Source organism: Peromyscus leucopus, chromosome 13, assembly GCF_004664715.2.
Source record: "Peromyscus leucopus breed LL Stock chromosome 13, UCI_PerLeu_2.1, whole genome shotgun sequence".
In the NCBI taxonomy this organism is placed as follows: Eukaryota; Metazoa; Chordata; class Mammalia; order Rodentia; family Cricetidae; genus Peromyscus; species Peromyscus leucopus.
Window position 1 is genome coordinate 9,834,893 of NC_051074.1, and position 16,832 is coordinate 9,851,724.

The 16,832-nt window shown below is 53.1% G+C and overlaps 1 protein-coding gene across 2 annotated transcripts; it reads left to right on the top strand.

Annotated features, from left to right (window-relative positions):
• The first annotated feature begins 1,764 nt into the window (after positions 1–1,764).
• Capn10 (calpain 10) lies at positions 1,765–16,526 on the top strand. 2 transcript variants are annotated; one of them, XR_005092634.1, is made up of 13 exons: positions 2,814–3,129; positions 6,419–6,550; positions 8,032–8,228; positions 8,933–9,150; positions 11,139–11,280; positions 11,981–12,147; positions 12,374–12,636; positions 13,383–13,585; positions 13,726–13,990; positions 15,340–15,539; positions 15,777–15,822; positions 16,100–16,264; positions 16,351–16,526. XR_005092634.1 is itself a non-coding variant. In XM_028890642.2 (12 exons), the coding sequence occupies exons 1-12, from the start codon at positions 2,989–2,991 to the stop codon at positions 16,127–16,129; spliced, it is 2,004 nt and encodes a 667-aa protein (XP_028746475.1). In that variant the 5' UTR covers positions 1,765–2,988; the 3' UTR covers positions 16,130–16,526. The 2 variants fall into 2 exon arrangements, 1 of the variants encoding a protein (XP_028746475.1); XM_028890642.2 differs by having other exon boundaries at positions 1,765–3,129; positions 16,100–16,526.
• The last annotated feature ends 306 nt before the right edge of the window (positions 16,527–16,832 follow it).

Below are 16,832 nucleotides of genomic sequence, written 5' to 3' on the forward strand. Positions count from 1 at the left end.
AGATGTCACTAGTTACCAGAAAACAAAGAACTGAAACCAAGGTTATTTAAGAGGATAGACACTGTATGGTGGGTCCCCAGTAAACAGTAAACATGGCAGTCTGCCCAAGACTATACCCTTGGCTCAGTAGTCACTGTCTTCTCTGGCAGTTATTATTTGTACCTTCACTGAGGACACCTTAACTGTCCCCTCTCCAAGATGGAGTTTGCCTCTTGTTCCCCACCACTACCCTCAGTCTAACCTGGGCAATCTGCAAGCTAACCGAGATGTTTTATCTCTGTATCTCCATGGAAATGCAATGACCAGCATAGAAGTGCTTGGCTGTTACCACTCAACAGTGGACGTATAGGGTTCAGAAAAGGATCTCCTGAGCAAGTCGGGGAATACTCCCTTGAAAGACCAGAGCAGGCAGAAAGAAGGGTTCAGAAAGAAAGCAGCAACAAGGGTTAAGATTTCAAAGGCCCCCAAGACATCCATGGACTTGCAGAGAAAGTGTTTTGTATGTTCCAGTCCTCCCACTGGAAGTTGGAGTGACCGTGAACATCAGTGTAGTCAGGGACTCCCACATGATGCTGTGACATGAGCTGCCAGGCCCTTGCATGAAGAACCTTCGGCTGATGGGTTTTTGAGCTTTTGAGACAATCCTCTTGACTCTGCCTCCTGAGTGTTAGGATTGTAGGTGTTCCGCCACAGCTTAGGTCCCTCAGTTGTAGGGACTTATGCCAAGAGCCAGCTGCCTCCACACTCCTCTTCTGTCCACCTAGACTACTTCTTTCTAGTCTTTCATGGTACCCTAGGATCCAAGCCCAGGAATGGAGATGGGCCAGGAGGGAAAAGAAAGCCCTCTCCAAATTGGCTGAGGGAGCATGGCTACAGTGGGAGCAAACAGACCACAGGGCTCTGGAATAGAACAAGTCAATGGATAAGCTGCCCTAACACCATCTCTGACTAAAGCACAAGCATCTGCAGGCCTAGGCTACTGCCTAGCCGGCCCCATGTGTCTTACTGTCAACTTGACACAAGCTAGAGTCATCAGAGAAGAGGACCTCAGTTGAGGAAATGCCTCCATAAGATCCAGCTGCAAAGCATTTTCTTAATTGGCGATCAATGGGGAGGGTGCAGCCCATTGTAGGTAGTGCCATCCCTGGGTTGGTGGTCCTAGGTTCTATAGGCAGGCTGAACAAGCCAGTAAACAGCACACTTCCATGGCCTCTGCATCAGCTCCTGCCTCCAGGTTCCTGCTCTCACTGCTTCTGATGATGAACTTATATGCAACTGTGGGTGAAATAAACCCTTTCCTCCCCACGTTGCTTTGGTCATGGTGTTTCATCACAGTATTAGTAACCCTAAGACACTGTTCCTTCCAGGTTCTGGGTATGGCCAAGCCCTGGACTTGGATGTGGCCTCAGGAAGTTGCTTGTTCCCCTGAGCTAACCTAACCCCTGCACCTCAAGAGACTTCTGGGGTGAACCAGTTGTAGAGGACTCCCAGTTGGGGATAATTTATCACAATCATTCAAGACTTCCTGATAAAACAGAACCCAGACCCTTAATGATTCCTTTCAACTGGGCTGCGGCTTTCAGCTGGTCAGAGGCAGAATCACCTGGGTTAACACCATGAGTACAAAGTAAAAAGCATTTCAAAGATGTGCTGGACTATGTGGCTACTCCTTTGACAACCTCAGCAAAGAGATGAGTGTCCTGTCTCAAATCATAGGTGCTGAGGCCTAGTGGAGTCAAGGTAGCAGTGTCCTGCCCCAGCAACAATTGCTGAGCTACACAGCCTTTCACTGGAAGAAGGGGCACCTGTCTAGGCCCTGAAACGTCAGGTTAAGGACAGAAGCTCTTTGAGCAGGCTGTTCCTCTTCCAGCAGTGGACACTTGTCTACCTATGTGCACAAAACAGATTTCAACCGGACTACCCTTTATCCAATGCTGAGTTAAAGGGGCCCCGCGGAGGCTAAAATCAGGGCAGCCCTAATGGGTGGCAGGCAGCTGTCACACGAAGGTGTGAGGCGGCTTCTCCTCCCTTAACCCTCGACCCTCGACGAAGCACGGTTGGAGAAGCAACAGAGAATAATATCCTCTGGCAGGTGTGTGTCCTTCCAGGGAACTGAAAGGCCGGCCCCTGCAGTAGAGTGGATTCTCGAGCAGATCAAAAGGTCACTGTCCTCGTCTCCCCGCGGCACCGTGAATGGAGCCGCAAATCCAGGTAGTCACCATCCAGCCAACAAAACCATATGCCCGGCCATTTGGGAGTTCAAGGAATGCTCCAGACGCATCCCGTGACCCTCTTTAGGATCCACAGCGTCCGATATCAAAAAGTTTCGAGACGGAAGCCCAAGCCGGGTAAGTCACCACGGCACAGACACTGGGTCGGCCGCGAAGGGGTCACAACGGACCTTCCCGAGCCTCGTCCCCACTGGATCTTTCAGAACACAGGGAGGAAACCAGCGGCACGCCAAGTTCCCGGCGGACACCGGAAGGAGCAACGCATGCTGGGAAGCAGGCGGCTCCCGTGATCCGCGAAGTATGCTGGGCACGGAGCTGCATGCTGGGCTCGGTAGTGGGCCAAGCGACCTACACCAAAGCTTCCTGTGGTCCCCTAGACGTCGAGCTCACGCGACTGCAGCGGCGCCGTCCTGAGAATAACTCACACAGATTTATCAGGGTAGCGCCGGCGGGGAAGAAACGGAGGCGACGAACTCTCGCGAGAGCAGAATCTGACCGTCTCTCCCCCCCCCCCCCCCCCCGGACTCGGAGCTGAAGCGCGTGCGCGAGTAGGCGGCTGTGTCACGTGACCCGGGAACGGCGCCTGGTTGGCCGCTGACGGGTTACCGGGACAACGGAGCTTGCGGCGCCGGGGCGGGTCAGCCCCAGGAGGTCTCGCGGGCTAAGCTGACCGGGTTTGCAGCAGCGACGGTCACGCACTCGCTCCCGGGCGGCGACCGAGTCCACAAGCCGCAGATGGGAGCCCAGGGCGCCGAAGATGCAGGCGGTCCGGGCCGAGACGGCGGCGCGGGAGCTCTTCCGGGACGCCGCATTCCCCGCCTCGGACTCCTCGCTCTTTTTCAACTTGTCCACGCCCCTGGCCCAGTTTCGGGAGGACATCACTTGGAGACGGCCCCAGGTGCAGCCGGGTCTCTCGCCTGGGCGGGTGTTGCGGATGAGTTTCCCACAGACGTGGGCTCTGGGGTTAGCAGGACCCGCCGCCCACTCCGGTAGTTCCTCACGCCCATTCAGAAAGGTACTAGCTAACCCTGAGGGTTGAGATGAGGTAGCTCCTCCAGGTCAGGAGATTGGAAGCAACTAGACGGTTTGTCTTTTAGATGTTGTTTTGGAATATTTGTACTAAAATATGCTACGACCCAAAGTGTTCTACTCTGAAGATTAGAAGCAGTAATTCCAGGTCCCACCACTTAAGTTCGGTCAGGTGTAATTCAGCATACTTTGACAAATCTTTCTTCTTCAATGTGCATTTCTTTATTTTATTTATTTATTTATTTATTTTGTTTTTGTTTTTCGAGACAGGGTTTCTCCATGTAGTTTTGGTGCCTGTCCTGGATCTCGCTCTGTAGACCAGGCTGGCTCTGCCTTCCGAGTGCTGGAATTAAAGGTGTGCATCACTGCCTGCCGCCTGCCTTATTTTTTCTTAAAGTGCATTGGTGTTTTGCCTGCTTTCATGTCTGTATGAGGGTGTCAGATCCCCTGGAACTGCAGTTATAGACAGTTGTGAGCTGCCATGTGGGTGCTGGGAATTGAACTTGGGTTCTCTAGAAAGAGCAGCCAGTGCTCTTAACCTCTGACCCACTTCTTCAGCCCCGACATATCTTTCTTGGCTTTGTACGTTGCTTACATTTATTTTAGTAGCTCTTGGCGTTGGGATATGAACACCAAGAGATGGCACAGAATAGAGGGATCTTTGTGGTTAACCAGTGCATATTGGGAAAACGTAAGGGGCTGCTGCTGTTGGCTTCTCAGGACGCCCTTAAATGGTACAGGCAGGTGGGACTACGTATTGTAAAATAGACAGGAAAATTCTGGTCACCGACCAGCAGTTTCTGGATCGACCGGTCAGTTTATTGCAGATGTATTCAATTGAACAATTGAACTTGCAGGAGCAAATCTATTTGATTGATCCAGAAGCTGAAGGTGGAGTCGCATAAGAACTGGTAGACCACCTGGTCATTATAACAGGCACAGCCCCACTTTCTTGCCTCTCTCCAGCCTCCATCAGTCTTGGTCATTTGTTGTGTCCGCTCAGATCTTCTCCTCACAGCAGTGTTACCCTCTTGTGGCCACAAAGAGCTGTGGTAGATGTTTTGGACTTCTTGCAGCTGAAATGGATGCCCGGGCCTAGTGCTTTTGTTGGTGTTTTTTTGATGTGGCTTATCTGTTAACCAAGACTGACCAGGGAACAGCCTGCCCCACATGGATCTAGTGCTGCTGTATCCATGACAACTGGATGGATGCCTGCCCCTGTGCAGCCTGTACTGCTTGGCTCAATGGTGTTGATAAGAAGCCTGAATTTTCTTGGGCAACACTGAGAGTTTTGAGGGTTTTTTGTTGTTCTTTTTTACTTAAAAAAAAAAAAATGAGTGTTACATGGTGGCTCACAACCCTTTGTAAGTCCCGTCCCAGGGAATCCAACAGTCCCTAATGGCCTCTGAAGGCAGTGCATGCACATGAGTCCACAGACACAGATTCAAGCGAAACACTCCTACACATAAAATAAAAATTAGTAAATGGATCTCAGGTGCCATGAGAGACCTGTAAAGGGTTTTCAGTTAAGGGACACAGGGATAATATCTTTTTGTATTTTATATTTTAGCCATGTGAGTTGTAGCCTCTTTATAATTGTACCAACAGTAGTAAACAGGACAGAAAAAGAACAGTGGGAAAGAAACTCACTCCTGGGAGGGAGATGATTGTCAGGGCTGGAAAGCAGGCTGCCCTTTAGTAGTGCTGGAAGTTGGTCTTGTGTGGGTTAGCCTGACAGCTGGGTGGAGGGGACTTTGCAGTAGACAGCTTTGAGAATACTTCGGAAGGATTGCCTGTCTAAGTAAAAGCCAAAGTATGAATCAGAAGTGAGTGCTTGGGCCATTGAAACGGCTCAGCAGATAGTCATTTACTGCCAAACCTAAGGGCCTAAGTTTGATCTCTGGGACCCACATGATGGAAGGAGAACACACTCCAATAAGTTGGCCTCTGACCTTCATACTCAGGCTGTGTCACAAGGAAACAGGCATAATTTATATAGATAGATGAAAAAAAAAAAAAAAAAAAAAGAATGCTTCTTGATTCCTGGCCAGAGTGATAGATGGTGTGGTCCTCGGTCCTCGGCAGCTCCTGGTTTGCCTCCCTTGTTCAGGTGGAGTTGTCAGGTAGATGGGGCAGAAGTTCGGGATAAGTGGGATAGATGGGATAGATGGTTTTCAGTCCAGCTTAGACCAGCCACTCAGGACCTGGAGGGAAGCCTTAATGCAGAAGTGTGCAAGTGAGCACCCTAACAGGTAGTCAGCAACAGGCAAGATGCATCAGGGAGGGAGAGTACCAGAGGAGCAGCGGCGACCATGGAAGCTGATGGGAGCTTTCTTGTCCTTGAGGGTTAGAGGACAGTCAGCAGTTCTGAACGTTACTCAATGACAAGGCATGCCCAGTGTAGTTCATATCGCGAAGGTGAAATTGAGGCATTTGCGAGGAGGGGCATGGTTGACTGAGGAGCAGACTTTGATGAGAGTGAAGGGGAGGGGCAATAGGCTCGGCAGCTTCTCTGAGAAGCTGTCATTAAAGGGAGCCTAGGAAGGGGGTACAGTGCTGCCAGATACTAAAAATGGGAGAGCTCTGTCCTGGTAGCATGCTGGTGTGGTCTGCCCCAGGAGTGGGATGTCTGAACATGTAGAAAGGAGAGGGTATAACAGGACGAGTCCCACTCCAGGGTAGCAGAAGGTGCATGCCCAGTGGCTTCTCTGCAGCGGGAGGACAGGTTGGTGGCTCAGGTGTGCAGGAAAGGGGATGAGAATGTTTTGAGAAGAGAGATAAAGGGGAAGGCGTGAGGTTGTCTGAGGATGTGGGAAATTGAACCTTGTAGAGGCGCAGTAGACTCTGAAGCGGTGCAAGGACCCATTTGATATATTTGTCACCATGAATTTATAAAGTAGAGCTGATTGCTAAACTTAGCTGTTTCAAAAAGGGTCATCCAGAATTGAGGGCTTGCCACTGAGGAAAGTGTGTAGCGATGCTCCATGGGAGAACTGTCGCCAAGGAGATGCGGAAGGGTAGGGGTGACGGGGGAGTAGCTTCCTCTTCCGTTTTGTGCCCATGCTCAGATAACGAGACAGTGTCTGCCTTGGATTCATGGGTTCTTAGCTTAAAGAGTAACCACAGGCGTGAGATAACTCTGGACAACTTGATTTCAGGAAATTTGTGCCACACCTCAGCTGTTTCCAGATAACCCATGGGAAGGACAGGTGAAGCAAGGGCTGCTGGGGGATTGCTGGTTCCTGTGTGCCTGCGCTGCCCTGCAGAAGAGTCAGCACCTCCTGGACCAGGTACAAGCCGCCTCGGGCTCCTCCACTCAGTTCCTTCTGCCTGCACAGTACAGGAAGTTACTCCCGAAGCAGGGCCTGCTGCTGCACATCTGTGGCTGCGCAGCATGGGTGCTGGGAACAGGTCAGGGCACCAAGACAGGGACCCAAGTGTGTCCTGTCCACCAGACCAGAGCCACCTACACATTTAGGACACAAAAACAGGCCAAGCTGGCAAGTAGAACAGGGTCAGCAGAGGCATCTTGTGTCTCTGGTTTGGAATTTGTTTTCTTTACTGGATTGATTTCTTTCTTTTTTCATATGTAGGTTTTAAATACCAATAGGGAAAATGTCGTTGGAACTGTCTTCTGATACAGAGAGACTCCATAGAAAGGCCTTGTGGGTTTCCTTCCTCACAGTGCTGCTTGGTTTAGGTTGGCTTTTAGCTCAGGGTTTTCAGTTAAGACAACAGCATTGAGGGGCAACCCATGTATGGCCTCTCTGTGTCCTGGGCCTGGGCTAAGCTCATCGCTGTTGTTACCTCTCCCTACAGCCTTGTTGACATCTAACTTTTCTGTAAAAGAGGATGCTGATGCCATCATCGCTCCTCACTTGCTGAGTGTTGAAGCCAGCACCACACTAAGTCTCGTAGGTGCAGAGCCTGCTTTTGCCTGCTGACAGAAGCGACCAGTAGGCCTGGTTGGGCCAGTGACTGGCCAGTTTGGGGCACTTGGCTTTGAGAAGCAGGAAGGGCTGCTAGGCCTGTGTTACAGCCAGGTCTGTTGAGAATTGGGTTACAGAAGTGGGGTGTGGTGGTGCATGCCTTTAATCTCAGCACCCAGGAGGCAGACTGGTGGATCTTTTGAGTTTGAAGCTAACCTGGTCTGCAGAGCAAGTTTCAGGACAGCCAAGGCTACACAGAGAAACCCTGTCTTGAAAAACCAAAAAAAAAAAAAAAAAGAAAAAGAAAAAGAAAAAGAATTGAGTTACTCCTGCCTGCCAAAGCTTTGGATTCAGGTCAAATGCTTATTTGGGGCAGTAAATGTGGTTGGCTGTAAGCTTGGGGACATGAGTTATTTATGTGAAAATCTGGATTTTGTGTTCACTGGTTGAGTTTGTTGTGACTTGGCCATATAGATCTGGCATCCAACAGAGTAGAGAGCCCTTTACTCTTGGCAGGTGCTCAGAGAGGGCTTCTGTGAGACCACACTGTTGGGACGCTGAGGAGCACAGTGTGATGGTGCTCCCTCAGGTGACCCCTCAGGTGTCTGCAGGGCTTCTGTGAGGCTACACTGTTGGGACGCTGAGTAGCACAGTGTGATGGTGGTCCCTCAGGTGACCGCAGGGCTTCTGTGAGGCCACACTGTTGGGACACTGAGGAGCAGAGGTGATGGTGGTCCCTCGGGTATCTGCAGGGCTTCTGTGAGGCCACACTGTTGGGACGCTGAGGAGCTCACTAATGCTGATGTCATGCTGTCTGTTTGGCCTCTCCTTGTGCATGTTAGGTCTTCCCTCCAGGACAGCCAAGCTGGTCTGACCAGAAGTACCAAGGTTTCTTCACCTGTCGAATTTGGCAGTTTGGACACTGGGAGGAGGTGACCATAGATGACCGCCTGCCTTGCCTTGCTGGGAGACTCTGCTTCTCCCGGTGCCAGAGAGAGGATGTATTCTGGCTTCCCTTACTGGAAAAGGCCTATGCTAAGTACGTATGGTATTGAGGTGGCTTCAGACCCAGACTGTCCCCAGGGGCCATATTTGCCCTGGGCAGCAGAGCCCTGTACAGTCCTCAGGGTCTGACAGCCAGTCCTGTGGGTCCTGGTGTGGACACTGTGCTTTTAGGACTGTGGTTTGCCCTCCTGCCTCCCTTTCCCTCCCCCTATTTCCTAGCACTCTACTGAGAGGTCCTCCTCATTCCTCAGTCTCAGCACGAAGATGCCTCCGTGTATGTTTCTGAACATTCAGTCAAGACAAGTGGTTTGTTGCGTACCACAGTCCTGCTCGCCCTGCAGTCCTAGGGAACAGTTGCCGCTCCCATGTGGTGCTGGGCATCTTGCTGAAGGAGGCTGGCTAATGGGCAGGTGTCCGAGCACAGGGACGCAGAAGGCTAGCAGAATGTCAGTACTTGGGACAGTGGGGGTTGAGCTTCGGAGACGGAGCCTCTGCCCCTCTGTCTTGTCCTTTGCTGCCCGCACTAGAGAAGAATGGGTCTGGGCCTGGGAACAGCAGGGCTGTAGCAGATTTTGACATTGACAGACGAGTGAAGATGCGATGCGAAGCAGAGGAGCAGTCCAGGTGCAGTGGAAGGGTGGCTTAGAAGGTGCTTTGGGGTGTGATGGGTTGTGGGCCTAGGAGAGGCAGGAAGCCGCAGTCACAAGGCTTACACCTCCTGTGCTTGTGGTTCCCCAGGGTCCATGGATCCTATGAGAACCTGTGGGCGGGGCAGGTGGCAGATGCCCTGGTGGATCTCACTGGAAGCCTGGCAGAAAGGTGGAGCCTGAAAGACATAGTGGGAGCCAGTGGCCAGCAGGACAGAGCCAGTGGCGGGGAGCAAAGGACTTGTCGGCAGCTGCTCCGCCTGAAGGACCAGTGTGTGATCAGCTGCTCTGTGCTCAGCCCCAGAGCAGGTACAGTCTGTTGCTACAGCCCCTCTACCGTTAGCTTGTTATAGAAAAGGAAGTCTGTCCCTGAGGGGGCTGTCTTGGGTTTGTGTGGTTCTGTTATCCCTCCTCCAGACAGAGGCGATCTGTTCTAGACCGCTCCTTTCACCCAGAGCAAGGCAGAACCTGCATCGTGTCCCCTGCTGTTCACAGACAGCTTAGAAGCAGTAGCAGAACGTGTCTAAGCTGACCACGCCGTCGTCCCTGCCCAGCTGGTGGCCAGCCAGAGTCCAAAGCCATTTTCTATCTCACTGACACAGGAAGGTTCATGAAGGAAAGTTTGTGTACAAAACTAAGAAGAAAGAAAAGCTCACCCAAACAAAACTCTCTAAGCCACTTACAACTTTTTAATGGGCTTTTCGAGTTTTCCCCAGTGTCTACATCCTTTTCTGTTTTTGTTGTATACCGTTTTCTATGTTACTACATAAACTTGGGAGCGCCTTCCTCCAGTGCTGGACCTGCTGTGGTTTTCTTGATCCTTCCAGGAATGTTGGATAGTTCAGATCTTTTTCCTTTTTTCATTGTTGCTCTTCTGTTTCGGGGTTTTCAGGCTTTCTTGAACTCGGGGTAGTCCTGCCTCTGGCCCGTGAGTGTTGAGACCACTGGCAGTGTTACATGCCTGACTAGAACTTTCTAATAACAACACTGCAGTGAACACCTTTATAGTTTTCCATTCACATTTCAGAGCATTTTCTGTAATATAACTTTGGTTCAAAGATCGGAGCGTCAGGCGCTAGGGAGGCAGCTCAGTCAGTAAGGTCATTGCTGCACAGCCTGAGGACCTGCGTTGGATGCTCAACACCCAGGTAAAAGGCTAGGCATGGTGATGTAGACTTGTAATTCCAGCTCTGAGGAGGTGGAGACAGGGGGATTCCTGGAGCTTGCTGGCCCGCCAGCCTAGTTGAGTCATTGAGCGCCAGGTCCCAGTGAGAGACCCTGTCTCAAAAATAAGGCGTGTTGCTCCTGAGGAATAACACCAGGACTGTCTTTTGGCCTGACACACGTATGTACATGCACACACACCCCCACATACACACATGTGAACACACACATAAATAATAAAATATGACTATCAAAATAACCCAAGACTTGTTGGTAATCACACCAGCCAGTCCAGCACTGAGAGTTGGCAGAGCTCTGGTCTGGGATCCCCTCAGGCAGATCCTAGGGTTGAGGGCAAGAGGAGAGTGTGTGTTCACTGCTGCTCATGCTGGCTCCACTAAACCCCCCTCCTTAGCCATCAGCTTCTTAGAACTCTTATGCTGGGTAGCCCCAGAGTGTAGGAGGGCTGGCTCTTGATACTCCTAGTTTTGGGGAACCCTCTTCCTGGCAGAGAGCTGCAGGGTCTACTGAAGCCCCAAGGGCTGGGGTGGAGGGGGACCCCGAAAACGGTAGCTGCCGGCAGAGCCTTTGGGAATAGAACTGTGCTCACACGGGCGCTCCTGCCCTCTTTCTGGCTTCCACCCTCCCTGAAATAGCACTTCTGCTCTTTCCTGTAAGGGCCCTTTGTCCTGTGGTCTCTGGCAGGTAGAATTCCTCTTGACCTCCAGTCCTCAACCTTGACTGTGGTTCAGATGTTCCTCCTCCATCTGGCTTTGCCTAGGGGAGGGCTCTTTTAGCTATTGGTGGTTTGGGGTATGTCAGTGACAGTAATAGTGGTTTCATACCTGACAGCTGGCCCTGCCCTGACACACATGGTGTAAACTGAGGCCCCGAGGAAGGGATATTATGTGCAGCACCAGTCCTTGGTGGCAGTGAGCCAGGGCCCAGCTGTGGGCCTTTCCTGGCACAGAATGCCAGTGAACACTGCAAGTAGCTGGCCTAGGTTTAGGAACAGAGCTCCTTAACTCTGTTAAGAGACCCGGGCATCTTCTACAGACAGGAAAGCAGGGACATGTCCTATCCAGTGTGGGGACTGGTGATGCTGGTCCTGCACACGACAGCTGTCCCCACAGGTGCCAGGGAGCTCGGGGAGTTCCATGCCTTCATCGTCTCAGATCTTCGGGAGCTGTGGAGTCGGACTGGCCGGGGCATCCTCCTGCTGCGCATTCACAACCCTTGGGGCCGACGTTGTTGGCAGGGCCTCTGGAGAGAGGGGTAAGTACCGGGAGGGGCTGCATGTGGGAGGAAGGGCTGGTACCCTGAGGGTGTGCCACGATGCCATCTGGCCTGGCCTGTGCTCGTGTCCAGCTGCCAGGATAGTGCTTGCTGTTCTGTGGCAGAGCTCACTCAGCACCTGTGTGCACACCTCCTTGCTTCGTCTAGGTCCTTGAAGACCTGGGATCATACAAGTTGTTTTGTGGGGTTTTATCTTGGGTACCCATAGGACAGTAAATGCCTGGCCAGGCTTTAGGATGAGTAGGGGTTTGATGGTGGCCTGCAGGTAAAGTCCTCAGCTCAGTTTTAAGACCTGACAAAGCCAGGATCCCCTCGAGGCCTGGGGGCTCTGAGGCTCTTGGACCCCAACTGCTCTCTGCACCCAGCCTGGGTCTGGGGCTGCCACTGAGTAGAGCAGTGTTCTCCTCAACATGACAGCTCCTCCAGAGACCAGAGGTCCCGGCTCTGGTGTGACGGCCTTCAGAAGGCAAGTTCTTCAGAAGGCATGGGGACCCCTGGGAAGGAGGGGTTCTGATGGGCAGCCAGACCACAGTAGGCCCCTTCTGTAGGTCACTTAGCAAGGGAGTGTGCTGTGCAGCTGGCCATCCAGGGTCTGGCAGCAACTTGGGGCTCTCCCCCCCCCCCCGTTTGCCTCCTGATGATCCACTGTGAACTTGTACTGAAATGAGATCGCCTGCAGGGGTGAAGGGTGGAACCAGGTAGAGCCAGCTGAGGAGTCCGAGCTGCTGGCACAACTCCAGGAAGGCGAGTTCTGGGTGGAGGAAGAGGAGTTCCTCAGGGAATTTGACGAGGTCACCATTGGTTACCCAGTCACAGAGGCTGGCCACCTACAGAGTCTCTACACAGGTAGGACCACCAGCCGGAGTGGATTCTCCTCTGTGAAGTCAGGAGCCTTCACAGGGGCTGGCACACCAGTGACTGGGTACAGCTCTTTCTGCCTGACTGACTGAGGACCTGGGGAAGGGGAGTGGGTGGAATTCTGAGATTCTCGGAGGGTGGGCTGACTGCTACTCGTGGGGAAGGCAGAGCCATCAAGATCCTCTCCAAGCTGACTCATGTGCTCTCCCACTAGAGAAGGTGCTGTGTCACACACGGGCACTGCCTGGTGCCTGGGTCATAGGGCAGTCGGCTGGAGGCTGCCGGAACAACAGCTGCTTTCCCTGCAACCCCAAGTTCTGGTTACGGCTCTTGGAACCCAGTGAGGTGTGTGTGGCTGTCCTTCAGAGACCCCGGAGGTGCTTAGTGGGCCAGACCCGAGCACTGGTGGGTGCCAGTCCTGCACCGGTGAATCTCCCAGGCAAGGACTACCAGGCTGTGGGCCTGCACATCTGGAAGGTAACTCCATCTGCTGGCCCCATGGTGGAAAGGTAGGCAGATGTATTGGAGGCCTGGGTCCCAGGAGCACTCATCCTTTGGCCGTTGATTCCTTTTCCCATGTCCTCTGGCCACAGGCACCTGCTATACCAGCAGATGCAGCCCATCCCAGCCCAGAGGTGAAGGCTGGCCTGACCCTGCAATTCCCATCTCCCCCAAGGGAAGTGTCCCCTTATCCTGGGGCTGCTGCTTGCCTTGTGTTCTCCACCTAGCTGCCTTCCTCTGGCTCCTCCCTTACAGCCTGTAAGTGTATAAGGTTATTTTATTGTCAGGCTCAGACATCTGGTCAGTTTTATGAACTCGTATCTATTTCCTAGAACAGGTCACTGAGGAGCCCTACTTGCCTACTCAGTGGCTACATTTTAATCTTATGTATCTTGATATAGAGGGCGACAGCTCACACCACCGTTCATTCTTCCTTTGGGAGTGTGGCCTACCTCATGGTCCTTTGTAATAAAGTTGCTGGAAAGTGCCTTCTCCAGCACTCCCCAGGCTGCACTGCTCACGGGCTTTTGTACATAGTTCTGGATTTGTCTGTTCTGCACCTTTGAGGGAAGCCCTGAGTCTTTGGCACCTCCACCCGGCTGAAAAGGATGGATGCTGTGGCTGTCTCCTGGGAGCTTTGCCTGAGCCGTTGAGGAGCAGGGAGGCAGAGGTCCAGTGTGTTGGTGTGACTCTCCTCAGAGCCTCTGCATCCGTTCCTGCAGGTAGAGAAGCGGAAGGTCAGCCTGCCCAGAGTCCTGTCCTCACCACCTGTGGCTGGCACTGCATGCCATGCGTATGACCGTGAGGTCCACTTGCGCTGTGAGCTCTCCCCGGGCTACTACCTGGCCGTCCCTAGCACCTTCTTGAAGGATGTGCCAGGGCAGTTCTTACTCCGGGCCTTCTCCACAGGGAAGATCTCCCTCAGGTGAGGAGCCAGTGCTAGCTGACTTCCTTCACCTGGGCTGAGGCCAGGGGAGGAGCAGGGGTGCGCTCTGTGAGGGTCAGACTCGGGCAGGTTCCTCTGGACCAGGCTGCCAGTGCCTTCTGTACTTGTCCTCCTGACAGTGCCGTCAGGCCAGCCACCAAGGGTACAAAGTCACCTGGAGCAGCGCTGCCTGCAGGCGAGTGGGAGACCGTGCAGCTGCGGGGCTGCTGGAAGGCTGGCCAGACAGCCGGGGGCAGCAGGAACTTTGCCTCTTACCCCTGCAACCCCTGCCTCCCCTTCTCCGTTCCTGAGGGTGCTGGTCCTCGCTACATCCGCGTCACCCTGCACCAGCACTGCCGACTCGGTGACGGCCAGCTCCACCCCATTGGTTTCCATATCTTTCAGGTGAGCTGGGTTCAAGGAGAGGTCAGCTGCTGTGACACACAGGCTGGGTTCTGTCATTTGGGCCCGTTGGTCCAGTTGGCTGGCCTCAAAGACTTCACTTGCACACTTCGCCAAGTCTATTCTCCGGGGTCATCTGGGGCAGCCCACGGCTCCAAACACCAGTGTCTCGGGCATTCTATCCAGTGCATGCCTCCTATCTCTGACCCTGGGCTCTGGGGCTTCTTCAGGAGTTCTGGGCAGAGCCCAGCCTTACCTTGAGTGGATGTGGTCCAAGGCAGTTGCTATAGCGAGGCCTCACTCACTCATACCACAGACAGTGGTCACACAGCCATGGCAGTACCAGGTCCCATAGCCTGTCCTTTCCTGTGTCACTCAGTGTTCCAGGTGGGACTAGCAAGAGCTGTTCTATTGCAGTAGATCAGGACAGAAGTCTGGGCTTCTGCCAGAAAGGCTCAGAGTCCAGAAGAACAGCCAGGGAGAGAGACCTGTACTTGGCTACTGCCTGTAGTAGGATAGCCTGGTGGTCAGGTGCTACAGCCAGTCACCAAGCCCAGAAGATTACACATAGGTTCCAGCATGGTTGAGGTGGCTCAGGACTTCTGGACACATGCTCCAGGAACTTGAAGCAGTCAGCCCAGGGTAGCCATAGGTAATGGAGGAGAGGCCACACCAAAGGGCCTCAGCGTGGGGACCCTGATGGCCCAGGAGCTCTGCTTACAAAACCAGTGTCTCTACCAGCTGTTGAGGCTAGGGAAGGCTCTGAGCCTCAACCCTCCCCAGGGTTGCTTCTTTATTCACTGTTCTACCTCTTAGCCAACAACAGGCCAGGGAACACACTGAGCAAAATTTTAGTTGGAGAAATGGGAGAAGAGAAAAAAACTGTGCTCGAGGTCAAGGGTTATAGGCTACAGATTCCATGATGACATAATGATGCTTCCCATCTCATCAGGCTTTGTTTATTTGGGGGCCTCACATTGGCTGAGTGTGTGTTGGGCTGCATCAGGATTCATTGTGGTGGGTGGAAACATGTATACCTGGAATGCAGGTGATGCGGGGAGGAGAGAACAGAAATTTCTCATTAGGAAGATTTCTGTTGAGGGGTGTCAATACATCCCAAAAAGCTGGACTCTTGGGGTCTTGAGTCATGCCACCTGGAGCTCTGACAGGGCCTCTGGCAAGAGTAGCGTGGCTCCAAGGCTTTGTCCTTGGCAAAGGGGTTTGATAGCTCAAGGACTGAGAGCATCAGATACCCCAGCTGACCCTGGTACCTTAGCTGGTGCTGTTCAGAGGGAGAGCAAACCATGCCATCCTGAGTGGGCCTCCCCATGCTGATTCCACTGTTGCCCCAGGTTCCAGCAGATGGTGAGAACCAGAATGCATGTTCCCTGCTGCTCCAGGAGCCACTGCTAAGCTGTGTACCACATCGCTATGCTCAGGAAGTGAGCCGCCTCTGCCTCCTGTCAGTGGGGACCTACAGGGTTGTGCCCTCCACCTACCTGCCAGATACAGAGGGCACTTTCACGGTGACCATAGCAACCAGAATAGACAGGTAGGGCTCCAGGCCTTGGAGGCCAGGAGGGGTCAGAGTCGTCAGCGCCGTAACACTGTCTTCCATCGAGTCTCCTGCTTGGCCCACATGCCCAAGCTCCTGCCTTTCTGGCAGAGCCAAGAGGTGGGCCTGTGGGCTTTGGGACTCCTTGCTCTGGGCTAAGCCTGGGAGTAGGGCCTGGGTCTGGTGGGAGGTGTGTAAGGAGGTTTAGGGGATGACCTATCATTCTTTCCACAGGCAGTCCATTCACAGCCAGGAGATGCTGGGCCAGCTACTCCAAGAGGTTTGTATGCGGTGCCCTTGCCTAGCTTGGCTCACCTACCTACATCTCCTTGGTGGTCTGAGGTCTTAATTCCATCCCCCTCCTGCCAAGATCCTTGCTGCAAGTGGTCTCTGAGATATAAAGTGCTATGACCCCTCATAAAAGAGTCACCAGACAGAGCCTGGGCGGGGTGGGGGGTGGGCAGGTTTGGGAGCTGGGGCTGAGTCTCGTTCTCAGGTGTTTGGAAGGGCAGTGGGGAGCAGAGGGCAGGCCCAAAGCCCTCCTTCTCTCCCTGCAGGTCTCCTTCATGGCCGTGATGAAAGCCTGACTGAGCAGCTGTGGGGCTTTCGTGGCCAGGGGCAGCATCCACTTCCTGCGCTCAGCATCTGGGCACATCTCCAGCCGGGCGCTACCCTGGGCTTCTCCGCAGCTCTGAGGGCTGCCTGTGGATCCTCAGCTGAAAGTAGGGTGCTTTGTCCTGGACATCTTGGGGTCCAGTGGGTGCTGCAGGGTGGGGCTAGACTCCCAAATGACATCTTCATTCCTCAGTGAAGACCAGGAGACCTGGAGGCCAGGCCTGTTGTGGAAGGCTGTGCAGAATCCTCAGACCCTTCTTGACTTCGGAAGCCTTACACCAGGCAGGCAGGTTACGACAAATGTTGAAAACTGTTTATTACTTGAAATATTTTTAGGATATGACTTTGTAAATAAATCTGAGTAATTTATGAATTGGTCTTGTTCCACAAAGCCCAAGGCCAGATTAGCACTCTAGTAGTCAGCCGCACATCTGGGAGGGTGCTGATGGGGTGGGCAGCCTGGGCAAGGAGGTAAGGAACGGAAAACGAGATTTCGGCATAGTTCAGCATCTTACTTTGGCCTTCCTGAGCTGCGGTCCCCACCTGGAGCATGATATTCAGTCCCAGTGATGTGCCAAGTGAGCATGAAACCAACCAATCCCTGAGCACAAAATCTAGCCAATCTGAGCTTGTCCAAACTCAAGGGGACCGAAATCTGACCAGTTCCCTCCCTGA

What these genes read in the sequence shown, in the direction of transcription:
- Capn10 (XM_028890642.2), top strand. Translation starts at nt 2,989, where the DNA reads ATGCAGGCGGTCCGGGCCGAGACGGCGGCGCGGGAGCTCTTCCGGGAC. An exon ending in TCACTTGGAGACGGCCCCAG is followed by an intron (nt 3,130 to 6,418) that starts GTGCAGCCGGGT and finishes ACTTGATTTCAG; the next exon opens with GAAATTTGTGCCACACCTCA. An exon ending in CTGGAAAAGGCCTATGCTAA is followed by an intron (nt 8,229 to 8,932) that starts GTACGTATGGTA and finishes GTGGTTCCCCAG; the next exon opens with GGTCCATGGATCCTATGAGA.